The sequence below is a fragment of the Dipodomys merriami genome, unplaced genomic scaffold (assembly GCF_024711535.1).
Source record: "Dipodomys merriami isolate MVZ:Mamm:240054 unplaced genomic scaffold, mDipMer1.0.p SCAF_29, whole genome shotgun sequence".
In the NCBI taxonomy this organism is placed as follows: Eukaryota; Metazoa; Chordata; class Mammalia; order Rodentia; family Heteromyidae; genus Dipodomys; species Dipodomys merriami.
Window position 1 is genome coordinate 19,514,126 of NW_027204381.1, and position 24,847 is coordinate 19,538,972.

General features: G+C 55.2%; 2 protein-coding genes across 2 annotated transcripts in view; one reads left to right on the forward strand and one right to left on the reverse strand.

The window, feature by feature from the left end:
• Positions 1 to 5,983, forward strand: part of Tmprss4 (transmembrane serine protease 4) — a 30,286-nt gene extending 24,303 nt beyond the window's left edge. The window contains exons 10-13 of the mRNA XM_070038568.1: positions 813 to 911; positions 1,050 to 1,192; positions 2,966 to 3,115; positions 3,982 to 5,983. Coding sequence (XP_069894669.1) covers positions 813 to 911; positions 1,050 to 1,192; positions 2,966 to 3,115; positions 3,982 to 3,993 — 404 coding nt within the window. The 3' untranslated portion in view covers positions 3,994 to 5,983. The remainder of the gene's footprint in view (positions 1 to 812; positions 912 to 1,049; positions 1,193 to 2,965; positions 3,116 to 3,981) is intronic.
• A 529-nt stretch (positions 5,984 to 6,512) lies between these two features.
• Scn4b (sodium voltage-gated channel beta subunit 4) lies at positions 6,513 to 20,994 on the reverse strand. Its single transcript, XM_070038574.1, has 5 exons — positions 20,790 to 20,994; positions 13,609 to 13,784; positions 12,556 to 12,784; positions 10,786 to 10,915; positions 6,513 to 9,035 (listed from the first exon to the last, which is right to left on the reverse strand). Exons 1-5 carry the CDS (start codon positions 20,875 to 20,877, stop codon positions 8,942 to 8,944), a joined length of 717 nt encoding a protein of 238 aa, XP_069894675.1. The 5' UTR covers positions 20,878 to 20,994; the 3' UTR covers positions 6,513 to 8,941.
• Positions 20,995 to 24,847: the final 3,853 nt, after the last annotated feature.

A 24,847-nucleotide genomic window follows, 5' to 3' on the forward strand; every position in this document is an offset into this window, starting at 1 on the left:
AGATCCTTTAGGGAAGAGAGAGTTCCATTATCAAATAAGTTTGGGAAACATGTGTAGAATACAGTTTCCTTCTTGAAACACAATCATCTATTGAGGGTAAGAGAAGTTTTTAAAGAAGCTGTTTTCCAAACTTATATGACCACAAAAGCCTTTTCTTTTTCATACCATGTCCATTTGCATCCCACAAAAGAAATGTCATAGAAACACTGGTAGGTCCCTTTCAGGCCTCGGCTGCCAGGCTTTCCTGACCCCTGGGTCTGACGCTTGTTTAATGAGGGTGGTGAAGTGGTGGTCATAGAGACAACATTTAATCCTCACAGTCCTCACCTCATGCGGGGTGGGGCCACATGGGGCCCACTGGCTCAGCAGGCAGGCAAGAGGGAGGGGAGACATAGCCCAGGGGCCTGCCCTCGGGGCCACAGGAAGCCCCAGGCAAGGTTGGTAGACAAGTTTGAGCAAGTTTGGGGCTACAGAGTGTGAATAATTCTCTGAGCTATAGAAGTTGGTCTCAAATTGTCTAATAATTGCCCCCAAGGTAATCTGGGACAGGGAATAAATTTTAGCTTTGGTGTGCAAGAGCTAGATAAAGAAGGTGGTTGAGATATAGAATTATCAATATTAATTATCGCTAGGAATTAACTAACCCAGTCGCTCCCAGACCAGCAAGATCCCCAACATGTCAAAGCATCGAAAAATACAGAAAATAAAATACTGATCATTAATACAAGATTGATCTCTTTCTCCCTCCCTCTCTGTCTCTCCCTCCCTCCCTCCCTGTCTCTCTCCCTCCCTCCTCTCTCGGCTCCTCACAGCCACAGTGAGACCCATCTGCCTGCCCTTCTTTGATGAGACGCTCGCACCAGCCACCCCGCTCTGGGTCATCGGATGGGGCTTTACAGAGCAGAATGGAGGTAAGTCCTGGGCTCAGGACTGCAGGGTGACAGATGCCCTTGCATGAGGTTGGGCTCAAAGAGCTTGATGACCCAGAGAATTTAACCCGGATGAGGCTAGAGGCAAGAATGAGAATGGACATGTTTCCATCCTCCCAGGAAAGATGTCTGACACGCTGCTGCAGGCGACAGTCCAGGTGATCAACAGCACAAGGTGCAACGCTCAGGATGCCTACCAGGGGGAAGTGAGCGAGAAGATGCTGTGTGCAGGCCTCCCAGGTGGTGGAGTGGATACCTGCCAGGTGGGCTCTCTAAGGATCATGGGAAACTCTTTCAGTAGAGATGTAGGTCCTAGAGAGATGTGAAAACCTGGAGGCTGGCTGCCTTACACGACGTCTTGCCTATAGCGGGCCCTCATTGTGTAATGAGGGAAGAGAAGAAGGAATCGAGTCGGATAAAAATATAAAGAATGGGCTGGGCACAGGTGGCTCATTCCTGTAATCCTAGCTACTCAGAAGGGAGACTGACATTCAAGGACCCCGATTCAAAGCCAGCCTGATCAGAAAAGTCCACTGGACTCCATCTCTAAAATAACCAGTTAAAAAAAAACTGGGCTGGAGGTGTGGTTCAAGTGGTCGAGTGCCAGCTGAGCCAGCAAGCTGAGCAAGTTTAAGACCCTGAGTTCAAGCTCTGTTTTGGTACAAAAAAAAAAAAATTTTTTTTTTTTTGGGTCCAGTCGTGGGGCCTGAACTCTGGGCCTGGGCGCTGTCCCTCAGCTCTTCAGCTCAAGGCTAGCACTCTACCACTTGAGCCACAGCCCCACTTCCGGCTTTTTTTCCTTTTTGCTTATGTGGTGCTGAGGAATCGAACCCAGGGCCTCAGGCTTGCAAGGCAAGCGCTTCTACCACTGAGCCAACTTCCCAGCCCCAAAAAATGGATTGCTGATCAACCTTTTGGCTAAGATCAAATGAGAAGGTAGATAGATGGATGGATGGATGGATGGATGGATGGATCTATGGATATGATGGATCAATTGATAGATGGATGGATCTTAACAAGCAGAAAGATTATACATGCCCATTTCACATACAAAGATGACACTACTCACCTTCTCCCACTTTTATCATCTCTCCCCTCCCTCATCATCCACAGGACTATGATCCCCTCTGGGCAGGTTTGCTAGGTCTCTTATCCCTGTAAATATCCCTAAGCTACTCTCCTGCATAAGAAAAGGGAAAACCTCATGCTAGATGAGCCCTGGCACATTGTCATAGGACTGCTCAGTGGTCTGTGCACATTCCCTCCACCCATGCTTCCAGAGGGTCCGTGGAACCCTTTGTTTGAAGATTCTTCTTTTCTTTTTCTTTTTTGTCCATTGTGGGGCTTGAACTCAGGGCCTGGGCACTGTCCCTGAGCGTTTTTTGTTTAAGACCAGAACTCTACCACTTTGAGCCACAGCTCTGCTTCCAGTTTCCTGGTGGTTCATTAGAGGTAAGAGTCTCATGGACTTTCCTGCCTGGGCTGGCTTTGAACCATGATCCTCAGATCTCAGCCTCCTGAGTAGCTAAGATTACAGGCAATCCTACTCCCCCACTCCCAGCCTTGAAAGTCCTCATTCAAGATGAGGGCACACAAACAGCCGTTCTTTTTATGATTCTTGAGTTCAGAAAGTCAGTAATAAAGGCACCCAATAAGTACATTTCTTGATTTGTTATTTGTTTAGTGACTCACTTCCCATATGATTACAATATAAGCACAAGGATCTTTTTTTCCAAGTAACCAGATCTCAGTTGCTCAGAATAGTAACTGACACAAAATAGTCATTCCCTTGAGCTGTTAAATAAACTCAGGAACTGAGAGTGGGCTGACGGCACCGCTCTCTTCTTGACCCCACACAGACCCCCTTGACCCCAGGCAGACAGAGCATTAAACAAAATGAGAACCAAGGTGAGGGCAGACCTACCTGCTGGGTGCCCAGGGGTGAGCAGACCTGTTCCAGTTAGCCAGAAGAGAGGGGAGGGGCGGCCCCCGCCCCATCTTCCCTTCCCAGCAGCCCCTGTTCTGGCCCCTCACAGGGTGACAGCGGCGGGCCCTTGATGTACCACTCTGACCAGTGGCAGGTGGTGGGCATTGTGAGCTGGGGCTATGGCTGTGGGGGTCCCAGCACCCCAGGAGTGTACACCAAGGTCACAGCCTATCTTGACTGGATCTACACCGTCCGGAAGGTGAGTGTGTGTGTGTGTGTGTGTGTGTGTGTGTGTGTGTGTGTGTGTGTGTGTGTGTGTGTGTCCCACCTACCTCTGTTACCCTCCCTCCCACCCACCCTCCACCAGGAGGGTACAAGCCACCCTTGGCCTCCATTTCAGTGGCTCTGACAGCCCTGTACATCCCAAATCATTTTCCCTCCCCGGAAGCCAACAGCCTGAGATTCCTTCGTGAAAGCCAAATTTAACTCAGGGTAGAGATTTTCTGTAAGTGCACTGAGGCTCAGGGTGGTATGCGGCGGAGAGTGAAACATTCTCACTTCTCTATCAGAATGAGACTGTCGGATTCTTTCCAGAGAGAAGCTTGTGATCAGAGCGGTGGGGAGGATGCTGAGATTTCCCAGCTCCTGGAGGAGAGAGAGAGAGAGAGAGAGAGAGAGAGAGAGAGAGAGAGAGAGAGAGAGAGAGAGAGAGAGAGAGAGAGAGAGAGAGAGAGAGAGAGAGGGAGGGAGGGAGGGAGGGAGAGAGAGGGAGAGAGAGGGAGGGAGAGGGAGAGGGAGAGGGAGAGAGAGAGAGGGAGAGGGAGAGGGAGAGGGAGAGGGAGAGAGAGAGAGAGAGGGAGAGAGAGAGGGAGAGAGAGAGGGAGAGAGAGAGAGGGAGAGAGAGGGAGAGAGAGAGAGGGAGAGAGAGAGGGAGAGAGAGGGAGAGAGAGAGAGGAGAGAGAGAGAGAGAGAGAGAGAGAGAGAGAGAGAGAGAGAGAGAGAGAGAGAGAGAGAGAGAGAGAATGGTGGCGGGGGGAACCTCCTAAAATGAAGACAATTTGCCCCTTGTTGCCCCTTGATCCAGTTGCAAATCCTCAGACCTTATCTCCATTTTTTAAATTCCAGTCTGAGCCGTAAAGCCGCTGACCCTCTTCAGTACTGAGCTGCTTCCCGCCCTTGCCCTGCACCCCCAGAACCCCCCAGAAGTCAGACACAGAGCCAGAGCCCCCATCAGAGCCCCGCATTTCTTGGAGCAGTGAGGACCTCCATTCGTGCAAGAGGCTTCCAGAGCCCTGCGGAAGGCAGCGCTGTGACCTCAGCCACGCCCAGGCTCCCAGAATCCCAGAGAAGCAACCTGTGGACCCCCATGGCAGGCCAAGAAGGAACACTTCTTCTCTACTGAATGGACAGTGACTCCATCGTGGGAGCCCAGGTCACCAACGCTGAGTGGAGGAGGAGAGTCTGACCGGCCCTCCCCTCCTTCATCTATTCCTAAGCCCACTGCAGCAAGAAACGAGTTGCAATGTAAACGTCATCACCTCACGCCTGTAGCTGCTACCGTTACCCACCCTTTTACCAGGGGCTTTATGTGGAACGACAGTCCACAAGAACTTAAATCTCCTTCCTCGCCAACACTTGCAACTTGCTGTTGAAAAAGTGTTTTAGCAATCAGAAAATAGGACAAGGAGATTCCAAGGAAAACACAATAGCACTCTTAGAAGTAAACACTGTAATTGTGGGTGGTAAAAAATCATATAAGACACAGAGTAAGAAAGAAGTGAGTTAGGCACCGATGTCTCATGCCTGTCATCCTAGCTACTCAGGAAGCTAGAATACGAAGATCAAGGCTCAAAGCCAGTCCAGCCAGAAAAGTCTACAACACTCCATCTCCAAAAATAATTGCAGGGCTGGGAAGGTGGCTCAGTGGTAGAGTGCTTGCCTTGCATGCCTGAGGCCCTGGGTTCCATTCCTCAGCACCACATAAGCAAAAAGAAAAAAGCTGGGAGTGGCACTGTGGCTCAAGTGGTAGAGCGCTAGCCTTGAGCTGAAGAGCTGAGGGACAGCATCCAGGCCGAGTTCAGGTCCCATGACCAGACCCCCCCAAAAATTGCAAAAAGTCAGGCTTAAGGCAAGGTTCAAATGGTAGAGCACCACTTGAGCATACAAACTGAGCAGGTACAAGGAGGCTCTCAGTTCAAAAAATAATACTGGCAAGAGAGAGACAGAAAAAGAGAGAGAGAATAAGTGAACTATGATAGCCACTTAGATTATAGCAGAAAGAGATAAGGAGTTAGATAGAATATGAAAACCTGGCCATGAGGAATAGAAGCTAGAATGGTAAGGCCTAACAGATTCCCAGTGTTGGGGGTGTCAGGCCCTTTAAGAGGAGGAGCTTTATGGGAGGTAGTTAGGCCATGGAACACTCATCATGGGAGTCACAGACCAGTACTTCAAGAGTGGTTCTTCAGGTAAAACTGACTCCTCCCCGTGTCTCTGCCATCGTGGTCCCATCCACCAGCAGGGCCGGCGAGCAGAAGCCATGTTTACACCTCCTGCACTACAAACTGCACAAAACCCTTTTCTGCATAAAGTACTCCATCTTGGGGTTATAACATCAACCTAATACATCCACCTGCCTGTCAAAGGATAATTAGGTTGTCTCTGGGGTTGGATGCTAGGGAAATTCTTTTTTTAATCTGAAAACATCTCTGTGCAGTCGTTTCATTTTTCTGGTGCAGCTCTGGAGCTTGAACTCAAGAGCTATAACCTTATGCGCTGCTGCCGCCCATCCCCCCAGGCCCCCACTCCTCCGCAATCTGGAACCAAGTTTCTACCATTCACCTGGCCATCCCAGCTCACTCTGCCGGACTTACTGGGGCCTCTGATGACCATGATCAGGACCCGCGCTGCACTGAGCAGGGGCTCCTCTGTTCTTTGGCTACCTTGAGGTAGAAGGCATGGCTGCACCTTGCCTTTGGGCCCTTCCTCCCCAGCCCTCTTTGGGCCTCCTCCTTCTCAGGATCCCCTCCCTCCACCATCCAGAAGAGCCCACCGGCCCTTAGCAGCTCCCAGCTAGCCCCAGAGGAAACACAAACCTCACAACGTATTAAAAATAGTTTTTATTTCATCCAAAGCAAAGCTAAGTACAATTCTACAATGCAAATCGTTTGTAGAAGCAGAACAGTCTGATCGTGTTCATTCTGTGCTTGAACAGGGAGTCAGTACTGGGGGGACAGGGCAGGAGGGTGCACACGTCCCAGAGGGCCCCCCCCGCCCCCAAGGCCTGTCAGTGTCCTTAGATCTATAGTTATATAGGAAAGTTCGCTATGGGAATTGTCTTCCAAGCCAGAGGAATAAACCATGCATAAGATAGTCAGAAGCGCCCAGGTCAGGTGGGAGGGGCGGGACTCCAGCCTGGGTCAGAGTGCAGCAAGCTGAAAGGTGTCCCCCAGAACCCCACTCCCTCCACCCCTCCACTGGCATCTGTTTTATCACTGATGGATGGGGTTGCAGACGGACAGAATCGAGCATGACTGGCCCCATCTCTTATTCTTCCTCAGTTTCCAACTCGAGCTAGGGAAGATGGCGCCTGGCCCGTGTGGAGCCCCCTACCTGGCATCTGCACAGCCCACCCCCCCCCCCTCCGCAGACCCGCCGTCCACACAGGTGCTCACAAGCACACACCTGCAGCCAGATCTGTCAAAGGAAGCCAGAAAAGCCAGCACCCCGCTCCCCCCACACAATTCCATCCTGGCTGAGAACCCAGGGCCTCCAATAATGTCCTGTTCTAAGGTCAAGGGCGAGGAGCTCTGAACTTCTTCTCATGGATGGCGCTGTCAGCACGCGCATGCTCGGTTCTGGTTCACTAGGTTCAGGATCACCTTGGTCAGCTCACTGGTCCTGGAGGCCACTCAGGGAGACTGCCATGCGTGGGAAAAACAGCTTCACCTCTTTACAGATGATTGCCAATCTGACACAGTGATTCTCCAGGGGCACAACACTGGCTCTGGGGACCTGGCAGTCTGTGTTGCAAAAATGTCAGACCTCACATTCTTCGTCCCCACCCACTAAGTGCCAGGGGTGTCCCAGACATTGGAATGACCAAAACTATCCCCTCCCCTGCCCTGCCGCCAGTTCCAATCCCTCTGCTGAAAACCACCAAAAAAGAAGGGGGAAAAAAAGCTGTGGTTAAGAAACCTAAAGCATCCATTGGAGTTGATGTTGCTAAGATGACAAAGACTGGAGAGCTGCAGGGGGGAGGAGTGGAGAGACAAAGAAAGAGAGAGAAAGAGAGAGAGAGAGAGAGAGAGAGAGAGAGAGAGAGAGAGAGAGAGAGAGAGAGAGAGAGAGAGAGAGAGAGAGAGAGAGAGAATGTATGCAGGAATGGGTCACAAGATGAGGACAAGAAAGACTTGGAACCATCACTCCATTTATAAAACCTGCTTCCCAGATGCCTTTTCAAGCCAAACCGCTCTATCAAAGCCCGAACTCGCCAAGCCTCACCACAGACCGTGAGGTAGGTAAGTTATAACGCCCATCAGACAGATGGCAAAGGCTGGGAGGGAGCTGCAGGAGCCGCCCGCACACTAGCTGTCGTTGGGGAGACAGAGACGACCCCAAACACTCTGCCTCTCCCCGTGCTAGTGCAGGGAAAGGAGAACACAGCAGTTGTGCGTGAAGGCAGCTAGAAGTTTCCTGAATGTCTGGCTGCTCTGGAAACCACGGAGATCTGAACTTGAGCCCTGCAGGGGTTCTCGGAGGAGAGGAGGAAGAGGCAGATCAGAGGGGATTTGACTGAGATGGGGGCATTGTCCACAGCCACGGGCGCCCGTGGGTACGGCTGTTCGTCCCTCCAGCTGTCACCATGGGGAGCCTGTGGCAGAACCCCAGGCAGTCCTCACCTTCCAGAAAAGAACTGCTCCTTTCCATTCCCCTAGGACCACCCCAGGCCCCAGGACAAAGTCAGACGTGCAGCAGGGGAGAGGAGGGGAGAGAGCAGACAGAGGACCCGCCCTCACCCCTCCCGGTGTCCACCTCACTGGGATCCTGAAGTCAGACCCATCAGAAGACCCAGCCTCACCACCACAGCTCCTGTTCTTGACAGGAGCATTCCACCAACCTGCCTCCAGCCTCACGGCCTTCCCCACCGTGTGGAAGACTGGGAGGTGTACAGTTCCGAGGGCTGGGCCGCGGAGCCAAAGAGGAGAGGGTAAAGCCAGGACTCGGGGAGCTAAGGCACAGTCTAGCCCCACAACGAAGGGGTGTGCAAACCAGCGGTGTAGAAAGCAGGAGACAAGTGGAGGCCAGCCTCCCTCTGCCCTTCCTCAGTCCTGGGCAGGGAGAAGAGGTCCAGCTGAGCAGAAGCAGCTGGAAAAACCTTGGGAAAACTTGGGATGGTTAGAAACTCGGAGCAGGGTATGGACCTGGAAGCGGAGGCTGGGACAAGGCCAACACCCCGCCCCCATGACAGGGAAGTGGGGGGGGAGGGAAGTTCCCCAGCTGGGGGGAGGGGGTCGGCTTGGAGACAGCCTTGAAAGATCAGGTATCCCCAAAAGCCTAGTTTGCCTCTGGTGTGACCCTCAGCCCTGCTCCCAGGTCCTCTCCAGAGTCCGCCAGCTGGCTTCCACCATCAAAAGCATTTACTGTCCATACAGGGCTCTTCCTTCAACCCATCTACACGGTCCAGCTTTTGAGGGAATCCTTTCTGACCCCACCGCCCAGGACCCAATCGGTGAAGAAAAAAATAAATCAGGAGGAAAACCAAGGTTCTGGTCACTCAGGTCGGAGAGCCCATCTTCCCAGGTGCTGGGGACCAGCCCCTTCACACCACAAGCCCCCTCCTTTCCCTCTCCTCAACCCTCTGCAGGCCGCTCTGCTGGCCAGCCCTCGTGCCTGGACAGCTGGGGAAGGGAAGAGGAAGCGGAGACAAGCGAGGAAGGACGCCGGTTCCCTCCTGCCCAGAGAGACTACAGTTGGAGCCAAGCAGCAGATAGATCGGGCACGTGGGTTCTACTGACAGGGCTCAAGCGTCAAGGTGGCCATCAGAAAGCGGGGCTCCCCACGCTGCTGGGCCCCCCGCAGGGCCTCACACTTTTGTCGGTGGCTTCTCCTCCGCCTTGGAGCCCGGCAGCCCGTTCTCAGTGTTGTCATTCCCGGAGGAGCTCACGAGACACTCCTTCCTGCAGAGGGGGAAAGGGGACATGGTGAGGGGAAGAGGTGAACAGGAGAGCCGAGCTGTGCCCTACCCCACCCCGTGCCCAGCCCTGGGCCCAGGCTTCTAAGAGCCAAGAGAGCCAACGGCTAAGTCATCTTAGCTCTCTGGGTCTCTATAGCTGGATAAGCCAGCCACCGTGGGAGCAGCTTCCTCTCAGGAGTAGGGGCGCATGGAAGGGTTGGCAGTGGCCTAATTAGCCACAGCCTGGCTACTCACAATGGAGGCCAATGAGGGCGGGCACTGTGTCCAGGGGTTACATCCGGGCTACGCCACCCCAGGGAATAGGAGGAAGGAATAGGCTGGGGATATAGAATTCCTCCTCACAGGGCCACTGGTCCCTCCCTCCCTCCCCGAGCTCTGGAGGAGAGGGAGAACAGCTAGGACCCTGCGGGAGGAAGGGGAGGGCGGGCAGAGGGTGGCAGACAGGGCAGAAGCAGAGGAATCACACGTGGTAAAGGACACCTCCTGGGATCCACACCCCGACTGCCCAGGCTGGGTGGGCTCCAATGTAAGCCTGGCCCACTTCCATGCCAGTGCCCGGATGGGAGGCGCAGAGCTTGTGTAAACTGTCTCTTCCGGGCACCTGTGGCTCACGCCTGTCATCCTAGCTACGCAGGAAGCTGACATCTGAGGATCGCGGTTTGAAGCCAGCCCAGGCAGGAACGTCTATAAGACTCTTATTTCCAATAAACTACCAAATAAGCCAGAAATGGAGCTGTGGCTCAAAAAGAAGGTCAGGGACAGTGCCCAGGGGCCCAGGGTTCAAGCCCCAGGAACACCACAAACAAACAAACAAACAAAGGAGGGATGGAGCTTCCTAAACGTTTTAGTAGATCTTTCCAGCAGGTGTAAGTACCAATGAAAAGGGAGAGGATAGAAACAGGATGGGAAAGAAGACAGCAAGGAGAGGAGGAATGAATGGAGGATATTTACAAACTTAATCAACTATATATATTCACTAGCTGGGTTCCAAAGCTCAAAGTCTGTAATCCTAGCTACTTGTGGCTGGAGTTCGGGGGATCGTGGTTTGAGGCCTATTCAATGGGAAGCTTGTAAGACTCCATCCCAACCAACGGCTAGACACAGTGAGCCACATGCTCCATTCTCAGAGACACAGGAAAGATCCGAGCCCAGACATAAAGCGATACCCTTCTTCAAAAATAACCCATGCAAACCCTGTGCTGGTGGCTCACACCTGTCATCCCTGCTACTCCAGCGACTGAGATCCAGAACAGAAACTCAAAGCCAGCCCTGGGTAGAAAAATCACAAGAATCCATCCAAACATAACCAGCAAAAAGCAGGGTTGGAGATGTGGCTCAAGGGGCAGAGCACAAACTGAACAAGTATGAGGCTCTAAGTTCAAAGCCTAGTACTAAAAATACACATATATACAAGTATCAATAAGTTGATTTGGGGGGGGTAGTGGGTCTTGAACTCTGGGCCTGGGCGCTGTCCCTCAGCTCTTCAGCTTAAGGTGAGCACTCTATCACTTGAGCCACAGCAGCATTTCCAGATTTCTGGTGGTTCATTGGAGATAAGTGTCTCACAGACTTTCCTGCCCAGGCTGGCTTTGAACCACGATCCTCAGATCTCAGCCTCCTGAATAGCTAGGATGACAGGCTTCAATAAGTTGACAAAGGGACAGATAAAGACAGAACCAGGGGACTAGGAGATTAGAGGTGCAGGAAGGGGCACAGAGAGGAGGCTGACTCACTTCTTCTCCTGGGTCTTCTTGATGATGAAGGTGATGAGCTTCTTCAAGAGCAGGATGAAGATGAGGAGGCCGATGACCCCGCCCACCACGGCCAGGATGATGAGCGTCACCGTATTGTCCACTACTTCCACTGCCCGGCCAGGGGAGGGAGGGGAAGAGGACACCACAGTCACCAGGAGCCAGCCCCAGGCCACCAGCCCTCCCAGGCCTACAGATGCAGGAGAAGCAGGAACAAGGCAGCCACCAAGCTTAGCTTCCCCAACCTCCCACAGACTCGTGTGCAAGTTCGGGAATAACTCAGAATGGGAGCCCTGGATGCCCAGCCTTGACTCATGACTATGCCCTCGAGTTGACCTGTGAGCATTTAATGTGGCTTTCTAGCCAAAAAACCCCTCAGGACTTCCCATCTTGCCTTCTTCAACACGTTTTCCAGCCAGTTCTGGACACCCTGGCCTTCCTGCAAACACAGGCTTCCTCTGCCACTTTATCTTTTCTGCCCAGCACCCCATGTTCACACACAATGCAATCCCTTGGCTTAATACCACTGCCCTGGCCTAGAAAGCAGGGGAGGGGGCAGGCAGCCTCCCTGAGGGGCAGGATGGGGTCTGTCTTCCTCACACCCGCCATTTCTAAGCATCTAGAACAACACCCATCACTAAGTAGCTGCTCAAGAAATAAGTGTTGAATGAAGTGAACCACAGACTTATAAAACCACACAGATCCACCTGACCAGGCATTCTGGGAGAGCCAAGGAGCAAAGGTGAAGAGTTCTATCTCAAGGCCTGACTTCCAAGCTAATTGGTCCCAACCATCCCTTGCTGAGCACAAAGCCAATGAGAGGAATCGGGTGGGGGGTGGGTGGGAGGGACAGAGGAACCCCACATACTGACTGGAAGACAAGGCTCCAGGCTCAGCAAAGGCCCCTGGCTCGGCCCTTGGCCCAGCCCAAACCGAGCCCCATCATCCAGGATGGCGACAGAGGACAAACCCTTGAACCACTCACTCCCTTTCTCTTCCCCTGGCTCCTGCACTCTGTCTCCCAGACTCCTCTGCAGCACCAGGCTATCCCACTTGCGGATCACCTCCCGCTTCTCTACCTCCCCGCAAAGCTGGATTCTGGTGGCCACCTGGCTCCTTGGGCCTCCTGTGTCACACTGGAGTCCCCGACTAGAAGATGGCTCCCAGGGGGGAGGGACGGAGGGACCCTGGCGTGGTCATCTCCCTCCGTGTGTCACTACTCCTCGTTCTGTTATCCTGTGCTCTACCCGGAACTGCAATACTAGATCTGTTCCCAACAGGTTTTGGGGTTAACAGCTGGCATTCCACCAATGGGTGCTAACAGACTATGCACCAGGAGCAGCGGGGGGTGGGGGGGAGGTTGCCTCACTCCCTCACCCTCACAAGCATTCCGGAAGGAAGTGGCTAGCATATCCCTTTTGTCTGTCTGTCTGCACTAGTACTGAACTCAAGGCTTTGCCTCTCACTTAGCTGTTTTGCTCAAGACTTGGTACTCTACCACTTGAGCCAGGCCTCCACTTCTGGTTTTTGCTGGTTACTTGGAGAGAAGAGTCACACAGACTTTCCTACCCAGGCTGGCTTTGAACTGGGCTGATCCTCAGATCTCAGCCTCCTGAGTAGTCAGGATTAGCGTCTGGCCAGCTTAGTTTCTCCATTTCACACTAACACTGAGGCAGGCCCGGCACCCTGGAGTCCTTCCCACTCTCCTGCTGTCCCTGTCCCCAGCCCCACGGCCTACATTTGTCAACCTACGTTTGTCAACAACTTGGAGGAAGATGGTGGCACTGTGCTCCAGATTCTTCTCCTTGGGGTTCTTCACGTGGCAGGTATATTTGCCAGTGTCACTGAATTCCAGGTTACTCAGCTGAATGGAAATGTTGTTCATCTTGTTCTTGGTGCTACCCACCAGGGTGAGGCGCGCATCATCTTTAAACCTCACCCTGGGGTCAGATTTCTCATTCTTCACAATCCCATCAATGAGCTGAGACAACCAATGGAGAATCAGTCAGTAAGGGTCCAGAGCTCCCTCCAGCCCCGCCCCTTCCCCCTCCAGCCCTGTCCTCTCTTCCTTCCCTCGACCTCTTCCTTCCCAAGACCGACTGACCCACCCACCGACTGCTGGACACCTGCAGGTCTAAGAAGAGCCTATAACGGTTGCATCCACCCTCTCCCTCTTCTACCAGCTCTGCCTGTTAAACTTGAATTTACACCTGTTTCAAGGGAAATCCATTTCCTTTTTTGATTAAAGTGTCCCTGGAATGCAACACAGTTCTTTCTCTTCATAAAAGCTGTTCTACATAATCACTGTAAATACCCCACTCTACCCCGCTCCCCCTTCCTTCCAAGTTCAGCCTCCAGCTCTTCTTCATTGAACTTTTCTCATTCCCTCTAAGGACTCACACTTGTTAGACAAGCACTCTACCACTTTGGTCATACCCTAAGCACCTTTTTGCTTTTTTTTTTTTTTAAGACATAATCTGGAGTGTTTGCCCTGGCCAGCCAAAGACCATAATCCTCTGGCTCCCAAGAAGCTGGGATTACAGGTGTACATCACCACATCTGGATGTTCAACTATTAACTTTTTACACAAGCAATCCAAATTCCAGGCTTTCCTTAAAGCCAGACGGAGGACTCTAGCCAAGAAGTCCAAAGGACCCCCAAATTCTGGCAAGGCCATCTGTCTGGAAGGCATATGGGGAGAAAAGGGAACAAAAGGTAGGTTCCGAGGGTTGTGGCAAGGGGGGCATCGAAGGGGCAGGGCCCAGGGCGGGAGGCCCAGATGTCCTGAACTCCTGCGGGACTTACGATCTTGTATGTGTCGCTGTGGTTGTAAGCCCACCAGAAGTGGAGGTCCTCAAAGCCGAAGCAGCTGGAGAAGGTGCAGGGCAGCAGCACCTGGGAGTCGTTGACCGCGTAGATGGTGGTGGCCTTCCCCACGGACACCTCCAGCGACAGGGATGCGGGGAGCAGCAGGACAAGCCCTGTGAGGGGCAGCCCCCCTTAGCAGAAGCCCATGCAGGAGAGCTGGGAGGAGCGCTCAGCTGGGCAGGGAGGCCTCTGTCCTCCTCGTAGTCCACTGCAGGTGAGCAGCTCTCTCTAACACCACCTGGGCACTCGACCCTGCCACTCTACTCCTCTCCCCGCTCCCCTCCCCCACAACACTATTTCACCCTTTAGTGGGGAGGGGATATCATTCTGGGCTGCTCCGTAGTCCTTGTAGCATCCTAGGCAACCACTAGGGGTCGCCCGAATCCAAGAAAAGGAGGCCCTGGCAATCTACCCTACCCGGTCCACTCACCTGGGGCCGCAGCCCCACCCCACCCCATCGGAACAGTGTGGGAGCCCTTCTCCTTCTCTGTGTGAGCACTTCCCCTAAGACTGCACAGGCTCCCCAGGTTCGACAGGATTGGGGGAGGGAGGGGAAATGGGGTAGATCCCTAAGGTGAAAGAAAAAGACAGTCATGCATTGTTCCCTGCCCTGCCCGAGGGGGGCGGGGAGGGCAGAGGGGCAGAGGGACACCTGCAGGCTGGACCTTGCCAGCAGTACTAGGGCCAAGCCAGCAAGGCAAGCATGGAGGGGGAAGTCGAGGCTGTGAAAATATCCGTGCAAGGCGGTAGCGGCCAGCAGCTTCTGGTCCCCTCCTGGCCTCCACGGGGAGGCCCCTGGGGCTCCAGCCTCTTACTCCCCCACCCCCACGTGGGGAATCATTATAGTGCATCCCTGTGCTTTGCCTCGCCTCGACTCCCCTTGATCCTCCTGCATCCTTGAAATGACACCCGAGCCTTGTCCCCCAAGTCCCGCACATTCCTCAAGGAACCCCCATTTGCCTCAAGGTCATTGGATCAGATTGTATGATTAACTTCGGGCATCTAGGGGAAATGAAAAGCTACTCCCAAGGAAAGCGCTCTGTTGTCTAGCACAATTCCCCCGTGCAGTGTCATAAGCTAGTTTCCTCTTGTTTTGCCCACAGGAGACAATGGTGATGTAGTTGCTTCCACACAACGTTGTGTTCTACATGCCAGAGACCAGCGCCAAGGAATGCAGGCAGCCTGGTGCTGTTCTCAGAGCCTCCTGGCCTGCCCCTCCCCCTTGCTTCTGGCTGGAAAGTGAAGAGCTCATACCCTACCCCCACCACCCCACTCAGAAATCACAGGAAACCCAATCACCACCCCCTGCCAGAGTCAGTAAGAGCAGTAATGGCTGACATTGACTGAGCATTTACCATAAGCCGGGCATATTTCCTCCTCACACCTTCCCTGTGAGTAGTGTACTATTACAGGCCCTCAGTACGAACAAAGCAATTGGGCTTAGAGGTTAGGGAACTTGCTAAAGCCAACAAGAGTAGCAGGTCAGTATCAGCAAGGAATTCCCTCCAAACACCCCCAAATAGACAGATTCAGCTGGGTGGCTGAACCCTAGCTACTCAGAAGGCCCCAATCTGAAGATCACAGTTCAAAGCCAGCCCAGACAGGGAAGTCTGTGACACTTTCATTTCTAATTAACCACCAAAAAGCCAGACATGGAGGTAAGGCTCAAGTGGTAATGTGCCAGTCTTGAGCAAAAATGCTCAAGGACAGTGCCCAGGCCCTGAGATCAAGCTCCAGTGCCAGCATGTATGCCTGCACAAGCGTGTGCACATGCATGCACTCATGCGCACGCACACACACACACTCACACACATACACACACACACACACACACACACACACACACACACACAAACATACATACACACGATTCCCTAGAATTCCTGGTTTCCTTCCGGCCTCACCCTCCTCTACTCTGACTCCCTCTAGAAACCCAAGAAGCAGAAGCAGACTCAGACATAAGATTCCAGTCTCTAGCCTACTGCAAGCACTAGAAGATGGCCTTGTGGGGGACCCCAGCTCTGCTTCTCACCCCTCCCATAGCCCCACAAACCAAGAAAATTAGGGTGCAAGGCGGACGACAGGGAAGCACAGAAGGTAACTTCCCGGTAGCCACTGGGCTCGTTCAGAACTGCAGGGAGTCCAACAGCTCCCATTCCAATAGCCATGGGCAACCTGGCCCAGGAACTGGGGTCCTTGGGAAGGTGTAGGAATTCAAATCAGGGCCAAATTCCCCTGAAAAAAGAAAGCCAGGCAGGTGGTATACATCTGGAATCAATCATAGCACCTGAAAGGCTGAAGGTTCAGGACAGCCTTGAGGGACTTAGCAAAACATTGCCTCAAAAAATTAAATAAAAAATTAGGGGTTGGTTATGTGTCTCAGTGACAGAGTGCTTGCCTAGCATGCAGGAAGCCCTGGGTTTGATTCCTCAATACCACATACACAGAAAAATCCAGAAGTGGTGCTGTGGCTCAAGTAGTAGAGTGCTAGCCTTGAGCAAAAGAAGCTCAGGAACAGTGCCCAGGCCCTGAGTTCAAGCCCCAGGACTGGCAAAAAAAAAAAATTCATGCCAGGTGCTGGTGGTTCACACCTATCTATAATCCTAGCTATTTGGGATGCTGAGATCTGCCAGCAGCGAAACCCAACTCTCATTAACCACCAAAAGACAGAAAACGGGACTGTAGCTCAAGTGACAGAGCACCAAACTTGAGCAAGAAAGCTAAGGGACCAGTCTCAGGTCCTAAGTTCAAGCCTCAGTACTAGCACACGCGTGCACACGCACACGCTTGTGCACACACACACATACACACTTCAAGACCCAAAAGATGCACATCACAAAAGGGAAATGCTTTTCATCACTTTACACAGATTAGAAACAAACAAAAAAAAAAGGAGAGCAAAGGAAGGGTCCAGAAGAGAGAACCCTATTCCTTTAAAGTCTAGCTGACAGCATGGTGCGTTGCATTTCTGCTGGACGTGGATGACTTCACTCTAATACACTCAGGACTCTCTGAAGGAAGCATTGCTATTTTCTCTGTAGCCTGGAGGGGACAGAGGGAAATGCAGGGATGGTTTCCACCGAGTCTGCCCTGCCTCCACTAAGGCATCAGCGAAGGTAGGCAAGCCTGGCTACTCTACCGCCCAGCCGCCTAGCCAGGTGTCAGGAAGTCCTGCCAGCTATGCGTGGGAGAATGGCGCACAGGAAAGCACAAGGGCCTGCCTCCTGCACCCCCCCAGTAAGACTGTGCTTCAGGAAGAACAGAAAGTGGGGGCCTGTGATCCACCAAAGCCCCCCCCCAGCCCCCACCCCACCCCTCCCTAGGCTGCTTCAGCAGGATGGCCAGGATCTGACTTGGGAGCAGACACCAGGCCGGCCCCATGCTGCTGACCTTGACAAAGTCAGAGATGCTACATCCGGATGCAGATTCCCAAACGGGCACGGGAAAGGCTGAAAACTTTCCTGCCTCCCTCCGCTTGGTGGGAAGCCAAAAAACAAAACAACAAGAACAACAACAAAAAAAAAACAACCAAGATTTTAAAACCGAAAAAGAGCTTCCGCCAGGGAGAAGAGAAGGGTCTTTCAAAGGGGGGCGGGGCGGGGCTGTCCCCTTCCAGCGTGGATGTAACCAGGCCACTGCCTGCTTGCCTTAATGATCAGGGCCAGCCAGAGAGGGCCTCCAGGCTGCTCGTGCATTGATTTATACGTTCAACCCTGCACCACAGCTTGGATTCTTGCCATGTGGCTGTTTCCCTAAGTGAAGGGCTTGCCTTGCCCTAAAGTTCACTGCTTAGGGCAGCCGTGTGGGCATGCGTGTTTGGGAGTGGAGCCTCTCTTCCTGGCACCATGGAGTCAGAGAATATGTCTTCCCGCTGGGCCCCAAGGTATTCCATCCTTGGTCCCACAGCCTTAGCCACCCCTGCCATCTTTGGAAGTCTCCAGCCCCCTGCCAACCTGCTAAGGATCAAGGATAGATTCTCAAGTTGCATTAAAGTAAAAAAAAAAAAAAAGGGGGGGGGAAGAGGGAAAAGCATTGAACACAGACAACTGTTATTAAATATTCACACCAGCAGGAATCTGACGGTCACTATCACAGACTCCAAGGTCAAGGCCAGGCAGGAACTATTGCTCCATCTTTTCCCACAACCAGGAATCCAACTCATCCTCCTCCAAGCGGAGGGAAGAACCAGGGCAGGATGGTCCTAAACTCTAAGTTTAGCTCTCTGAGCTTCTGGCATGGCAAGCAGGCAAATTCAGCTGAGACATTCTGGCCCCAGGGAGTCAGAGAAGCTCAGAGTGAGAGCTGGGAGCCAGAAAGTGGGCCGAGAACAGCAGGACGAGAGACCCCTCCTGGGACGCAAGCCCTGGAGACGGTGGGAGGCAGGGCTGGGCAAAGCAGGGCCCCTGGGCCCACAGATAGAAGGAATGCAGCTCCCTCACCCTGGGCAACCTGCCTGCTTCCTGCCCACCCCCAGGAGCTTTGCTGGGGTAGAAGTATGTGCCCCGGAGATGCTGCCCAGCAGGCCCAGCTCTGCAAATGAGCCCCAGCAATATGCCTGGCCCTCCTCTCCAAGACTACCGAACGGTTGTGATGGCCAGGCCCATCCACCGTCTATGCGGCTATCCCCAAGGCCCAACCACGGTGAAAGATGGAGTAGAATCCAGCCATGATCAGGATCCAAGGACTCAGGCTTCTCTGTCTCCATAGGCCTGCCTTCAGCAAGATTCAGAAAAAATAAAGAACCAAAACACCAATCATCCTTTCCAGATCCAAACCTGCCATTACCCTCCACTGCTCCCTTCTCCTCTCCTTTCCTACAGTAACTCCTGATTCATTCACCCTGGCTGGTTGCTTCCTGAGTGGAACTGAACACCCTCTCCTTAATTGCACTCTCATTAAACAGGCCCTTAATAAATACACACCAAGGGAAAGCCGGTGGTGCAACACAACACCCTCACAAGTGATAATTAAACACAGATCACAGCAATTAAGCAAATCAGGGAACAAGGAAGGGGTGGGCAGGACAGATCCATTGTCAGTTAGGCACTTAGGGAGGAACAGGGACGGCATACACTTCGGTTGCGGCTTTGAAAGGAGTTCCTGCAGTTCGGGAAAGGGTACCTTGGTTGGGTTGTCAGCAGAAATCGCTATAGTCTCAGTCTATGAGACTCTGGGTTTGATACGGTGTAGGGCAGGAGGACTCCTGGGGCCCAGTCTCCCCAGCTGCAGAGACATCATCAGCTCTGCCTCCCCAAAACCGTATCATCTATGTCATGTCCCCCGAAACTTTACTCATCCTCCAGCCCTAAGCAAAGCCCTCTGACCCTTCCTGGTCACCCACTTCTGGTAGCTAAGAGGCAGAGCCTGGGAGGCCCGGCCTCTGTCCTGTTGACCAGGCAGCCCTGCGCTAGTCACCCTCGTCTCTGACAGGGCCTCCTCGTCCTCAGGAGAGCTCTTCTCGGTGCCTTCGTTTCCAGAGTCCCTGCCCACCCCGTGCTCCCAGGGGACAGAGTCAGCTGGTTGTACTGTCCTCTCAGTCTCCTGTTAGACTGTCAAAGATGTCAGCTGCTTGCCTCCGAGAGGGATCTACAAGTGGCTTCCAGGACAGGGCCTGGCGGGAGTGGGGGCAGTCTGGAGCTGCTTGGTTCTCTCCTAGCCTGGTCCAAGTGGGGCCCCACCTCCACTTGATACTCCAGCAGAACAGGAACTGTGGGGGGGGGGGTCCTCCATCTGGAGAAACTACAAAGAGCCCCAATCCCACTGCTCAGCCACCTCCACCCTGTGTCCAGGACCCTGGTGGTTGCCCACAGAAGCCTGGCGCCATGGAGATCCCAACAACCCAGGGCCTGGCATCCCATCAGCCAACCAGGCACGGCAGAGGCGGCAGCCCGCCCGGTGGAGTGACCCCCTTCCCCTTGCTATGGCCACCATGGGGACCAGAGCTGATGGCAGAGGGGAACGGGGCAACGTAGCTCTATGCACTTCCCACGAGGAGGAGCCTGAGCACTCAGGAGCGCGGCTTCTTTAGCGGCACTGTGGACTGCACATCACACTTGTAGTCCAAACCGCTGCAAGGATGTAAATAAACCAGAGGTTCAGGGGCAGATGTGTCTCCCCGTCCCTCCCCACCCCAGGTCTGGGGTGCCTGCCTCCAGCGCACAGCCCTCTACCATGGGCCTGACCAGGGAAGGGAGCTGCCAAAAGCCAAATCACAGGCGCCAGCGACGGGGTCGGCTTACAATGAAGTCTGGCTGTGATTTATGAGATTAAATTCCGGACTAATAAAATATCATTCCCTAATCTCTTTAGAGTGTGACACTCAGAACGACCAGCGCCACCTGAATAGATATTAATTAATACGACTCGGTTCTCTCTGGGAGCTCTAGACATGGCTCTTTGGTCTTAGTAGTCACCCCCAAAACCAAGCGCCAAGAGCTGGCCAAACAGGCCCTCCATTCAGGTCTCTCCGAAGAGACAAGGCTCTTCCTAAAAGGTGGCTGGAGGGACGGGGGGTCTTGCAGCCCCTCCAGGCCCTTCCAGTACCTGGAGCTGCAGGGCAGGGGAAGACGGAAGGTGGAAGGGAGAAGGCAGAGGAGTCTAGCAGAAAAGGGGCCCGAGGAAAGGGTGGTCTCCTAGTTCCCAGATGCCCAGCAAACAAGCCAACAGTTCCAGACCGGGGTGGAAAACACCCCACGCCCCGACGATCCCACGTGCAACGCATTCGGCACCCGCGCCCCCGCGGCGCAGCCCAGGCGCGTGAACCTCGGAACTCCCCGCTGCGGCCCCACCAAGACCCGGCTCCAAAAGTCTGGAGCCCAAGGCGTCAGAGACTGCAGAAACCAGTAACAAATAAAACACCCAAAAACCAACTCCGGGCGAGGCTGGCGGGCTGCTGGAGTGGGGGTCACACCCAGGATCCCCGGGCCTCCCCCGCTCCCCGGGCTGGATGCCCAGCGGCGGGAAGACGGGGGACACCCCCCCCACCCCGTCCGCGCTCCACGCGGCACTCCGGCGCCCAGCCCGCCCACGGCGCCCCCCTCTCCCCGGGGGTGCCCGCCTCGGCGGCGGGGCGGGGGACCGCAGAGGCGCGAGGGGAGCCCCAGCCGGGGCTGCCTTACCCAAAAGCCCCGTGCCCAGCCATCTGGCCGGCGCTCCGCCGCGGTCCCCGGCCCGGGACATGTCCGGTTCTCTGCGGAGCGCGGCCATGGGGGACTGGGCACCGCCGCGCTCTCCGCCCGAGGTCGGGGAGTCGGCCCCGCCAGCCGCCGGGGAGCTCTGCACCCCGGGAAAGTTCGCGGGGAGAGCGCGAGACCGGGCTGGGGGGAGAGGGGGGCGGGGAAGCGGAGAGCGCGCGCGGGCCGGGCCCGCCTCCGGGAGCGGGGCCGAGGGGAGGGGAGGACGCGGGGCCCGGGGAGGGGGGGGGCAGGAGGGAAAGGAGGGAAGGGGAGGAGGGGACGTGGAGGGGGGGCGGGCCCGAGGGGGAGGGCGCGCCGAGCGACGCGGCGCTGCTCCAGCCGCAGGAGGGGCGGTGGCCGCCGCGGAGCCCCGCGCGCCCCCACCCGGCTGCGCCCCCGGCCCCGCGCGCGCCCCCGCCCCCTACACCTGGCTCCACACCCCGCCCCGGCCCCGCGCGCCCGGCTCGCGGTCCAGGAGCCCCCGGGGATCCGGCTGGGCTCCCCGATCTCTCTGCAGCCGGCTCGGGCTCCTGCGGCTTGGCACTGCAGGGCCGGCCCGCAGCCGTGCGCAGCACCCCGTGCGCCGAGCTGCCAATTAGCGGCGCGGTGCGGGCGGGGTGCGGCCGAGGTGGGGCGCGCGGGGCGTCGGGAGAGGTTGGGCTCCGCCGCCGCGTCTCCCGGGAGCGCCCCGCGGACCCCGCCGCCGCCGGCGGGCCCGGGGTGCGGGCTTCCCCGCCACCCCGCACCCCGGGGCGAGCCGCTCGGTCGCTTCCCCCACGTCTTCCTGGATTTCGCGACCATCGCCGTGGTCCCGGGGAGGAAGCTGGCCCGTGGCCATCGCCCCCACTTCGTCCGCCCACAGCACCCCGACTTCTCGTGTCCCCACCGACACCGCAGCCACTGTCCGCCAAAGGCTTCCTCAGAGCCCGATCCTCAGCGCCCCTCTGCCTCCCCCTGGGGCCGTGGCCACGGGAACCCAGGGTCACAACCCGGTTAGAAGGGTGGGGGGGCCTTGGCCCAGGTCGGTCGGCACCGCCGCGGCCCGCGCCCAGCCTCGCTCCGAGGCACATTCCCTTTGCAGCGCGGAGACCCACTTAAACCTGGGGGTTCGCCTGGCGCCGCTGCAGGCACCCGCCAAAGTGGCTGCCACCCAACCCGAGTCCCTCCCCCAGCCCTCCCTCTCTCCCTCCCTCCCACCCCACCCCCCAGGTTTCTCCCTGGGGACCCGGCAGGCTGTATGCAAAAGGCAGAGTGTGGGTTTCTGAGGCATTGTGTTGCCTTCTTCCATGCCAGCATGACGGCCCGCAGCTCTGGGGCTCCTCCAGCTGCTACTGGGGAAACCCTGAGCACCACACAGCCTTCTGCAGACGTCTCTGGTCCATCCCCCCCCACTTCACCCCCCACTGCCTGGTACCCGGGGAGTAAATACGGTTCACCTCTGAAAGTTGTCGAGGGGATAAGCCCTTCCTGTCGCCCCCCCCCCCAACTACAACAACAGGGGCCTGGGCTGGTGAGAGTAGAAAGAAGGCCTCATGCCCCTCCTCCAGCATACTCCCCCTCACTCACCACTCAACCCAGGGATGGCAGGATGCAGGCACTTCCTCGGAATTCCCTGCTTAGTGTCCAGAGGTCTCTTCCCTGAGTCCATGGGGAAGTGTGCCTCACCAAGAATGCTCCCGAGGCCCAGGAAGTGAGCTAAGACACTTGCTTCCAGGCGGTAGGCCTAGCGGGAGCGTCCCCGGGCAGGCACCAGAGCCCCCCTACACAGGATCCGAGGAGAAAGGGAGTAGCTGGGACCCTCCCAAGGTCTGAAAACCCCATTTTGGACCTGGCCTCTTAAGACATCATAAAAGAACATCAAAGACAGGATAAAAGACACATTTCAACAACCTAACCAGATTTAAAACATAGGATCTATATGTTCAGGTCCTTTTTTAATCTGGCTTCATGCCTCAAAAACGTCCTCAAAAGTAGATGAACTTTGTAGATGAATGAGATTATGGAAGGATTAGCAGAGTGCTGGGGACCGGGTAAGCACTGTATAATTTTCTTTCTTTCTTTCTTTCTTTAAATTTATTTCGCGCTGGTACTGGGGCTTGCACTCAGGGCCTAGGCCCCTGTCCCTTCCTTAGCTTTTTCACTCAAGGCCGGTGTCCTACCACTTGAGCCACACCTTCCAGTTTTTTTCTGTTTCCTTGGAGATTAGAGTCTCATAGAAATTCTGGCCTAGGCTGGCTTTGAACCGTGATCCTCAGATCTAAGCCTTCTGAGTAGCTGGGATTACAGGTGTGAGGCACCAGCATCTTTGAGCCCACTTTGCACATTAGAACTCAAAAAGGCCCAACATCTGTGACCCCAAAGTTGAAGCCATCTCCAGGCCTAAGGTTTGGCCTCTGTACCCCCAGGCACCCCCCACCCTTTACTCAAAGGCCAGGCAGCCACACCGCTGCTTTATTTTTACAGCAGGTCATATTTCCCCAAGCAGTAGACTGAGGTGCAAGAGGAGGTAAGCCAGAGGGAAGGAAAGTGACCCCAGTTCAGAGAAGGGGGGGAGGGAGGGGAGCAGAGCTCCAGGGTTATCTTTAGACCCTGGTCACCCAAGATGGCCAGTTCCCTCCAGTGTCCTTTTCTCCGTCCTTGCTGTCTCTGCTCACTGACTCTTAGAACTAGAAGGGTCTAGAAGAAACTCACAGATGGAGGTGGGCCAGAGAAAGGGGAGGTGTAGAGCCAAGGTCACCCAGAAAGTTACTGGTAAAGCCAGATCCGGAACTTTCCCCCACTCCCTGCCCTGGCCTTCCTCTACAGAACGCCAGTGGGGCAGAATGCATTCGTGGCTAGAGGACTTTCACAGGTATAAAGCATCTTCTTCACAAATGCTCAGAAACCTAGGCCTGTGATGGAGCTTAGTGGGGGAGGCCAGGGGGGGACGAAGGCCAGACTTCTCTGGAGTTCAGTTCCTCCTTGCGTGGGTCACTGTGCCTCTTGTTACCAGAGGACTTGGACTTAAGGGACACTGCCTTGGATCTTTCCCATTCCCTACTGAATGTCCCTACAGGAAGGGCAGGGAGAGGGTCTGGGGACAGAGCTCCACCCCTCACTCCCACCCACCCCTACCCCCACTTCTCTTGTGGCCAGACTGGCCTGATTCCTGGGGCTAGGGTGATGCACTGGGGTCTAGGTGGCCTGGCTCGGAAGAGCAAGTGTTGAGGGGTAGAGATGGTGTGGGCCTTTGCTGAGGGGGCTGCCAGAGCAAGGTCCACTCCCAGGCTGGTGCAGACAGAGTCTGGGTTTAAGAGGGAGGAAGCCATTTCCTCAGGGACAGGGAGGCTCTTTGAAATCGTCAGCCCAACAGTCTTCTCCCAGATCAAGCCAAGCACTTCCTTGAGCTAAGTGACCAGAGCTAGGAAGGAAAGCGAAGTCTGTGGATCAGGAAGAAGGGATGGGCAGCAGTGAGGGCAGAGCCTGGCCTCAGAGCTGCTCTTACACCAGCAGGCCCTCGCTCATGCTGCGGGGTCACCTACAGGTGACCAGGACAGGAAGATGCTGCTTCTCCCGTGTCGGTTCCCAGCCAGCCAGCCAGCACAGACCCCAGCAGGGAGGAAGGGAACTGAAGGGCTGGCTGAGGTCTCCTGGGCTATTTTGAGAGGAGTTCCTCTTAAGCATGGGAGCCTGGCAGGGAGCCCTCCCCCTCTCCCCCCCCTCCCCTATTGCCCTTGCCAGCCTCCTCCCTCTACCGCCTCCTCTCCCAGAAATCCTCGCGCTCCTGCCAGGGCACTGCAGGTAAAGGAGGCACTCAGTGGCGCTGGCTCAGCTCTAGGGGCCAAAAGACTTAGGCTCTGCAGGGATCTTGCCCCACACCCACACTTCACAGCTCCTCTGGGACCTGGGAGCTGCATCTGTACCCCCATCTCCCTTCTGCTTGTAAACAGATTCCCAGCCTCTGGACCAGGGAACTTCAGGCATGAGATTCTCTGCATTAAAGCTTAAAGCGCACAAACTCC

Bases quoted from the DNA above. Each gene is read 5' to 3' on its own strand.
- Scn4b (XM_070038574.1), bottom strand. From the start codon at position 20,877: ATGGCCGCGCTCCGCAGAGAACCGGACATGTCCCGGGCCGGGGACCGC. The intron at 10,916-12,555 runs GTAGGTTGACAA...CTGGCCGGGCAG, and splicing joins CCTCCAAGTTGTTGACAAAC to TGGAAGTAGTGGACAATACG. The intron at 9,036-10,785 runs GTGAGTCAGCCT...CCCCCTCTGCAG, and splicing joins AAGAAGACCCAGGAGAAGAA to GAAGGAGTGTCTCGTGAGCT.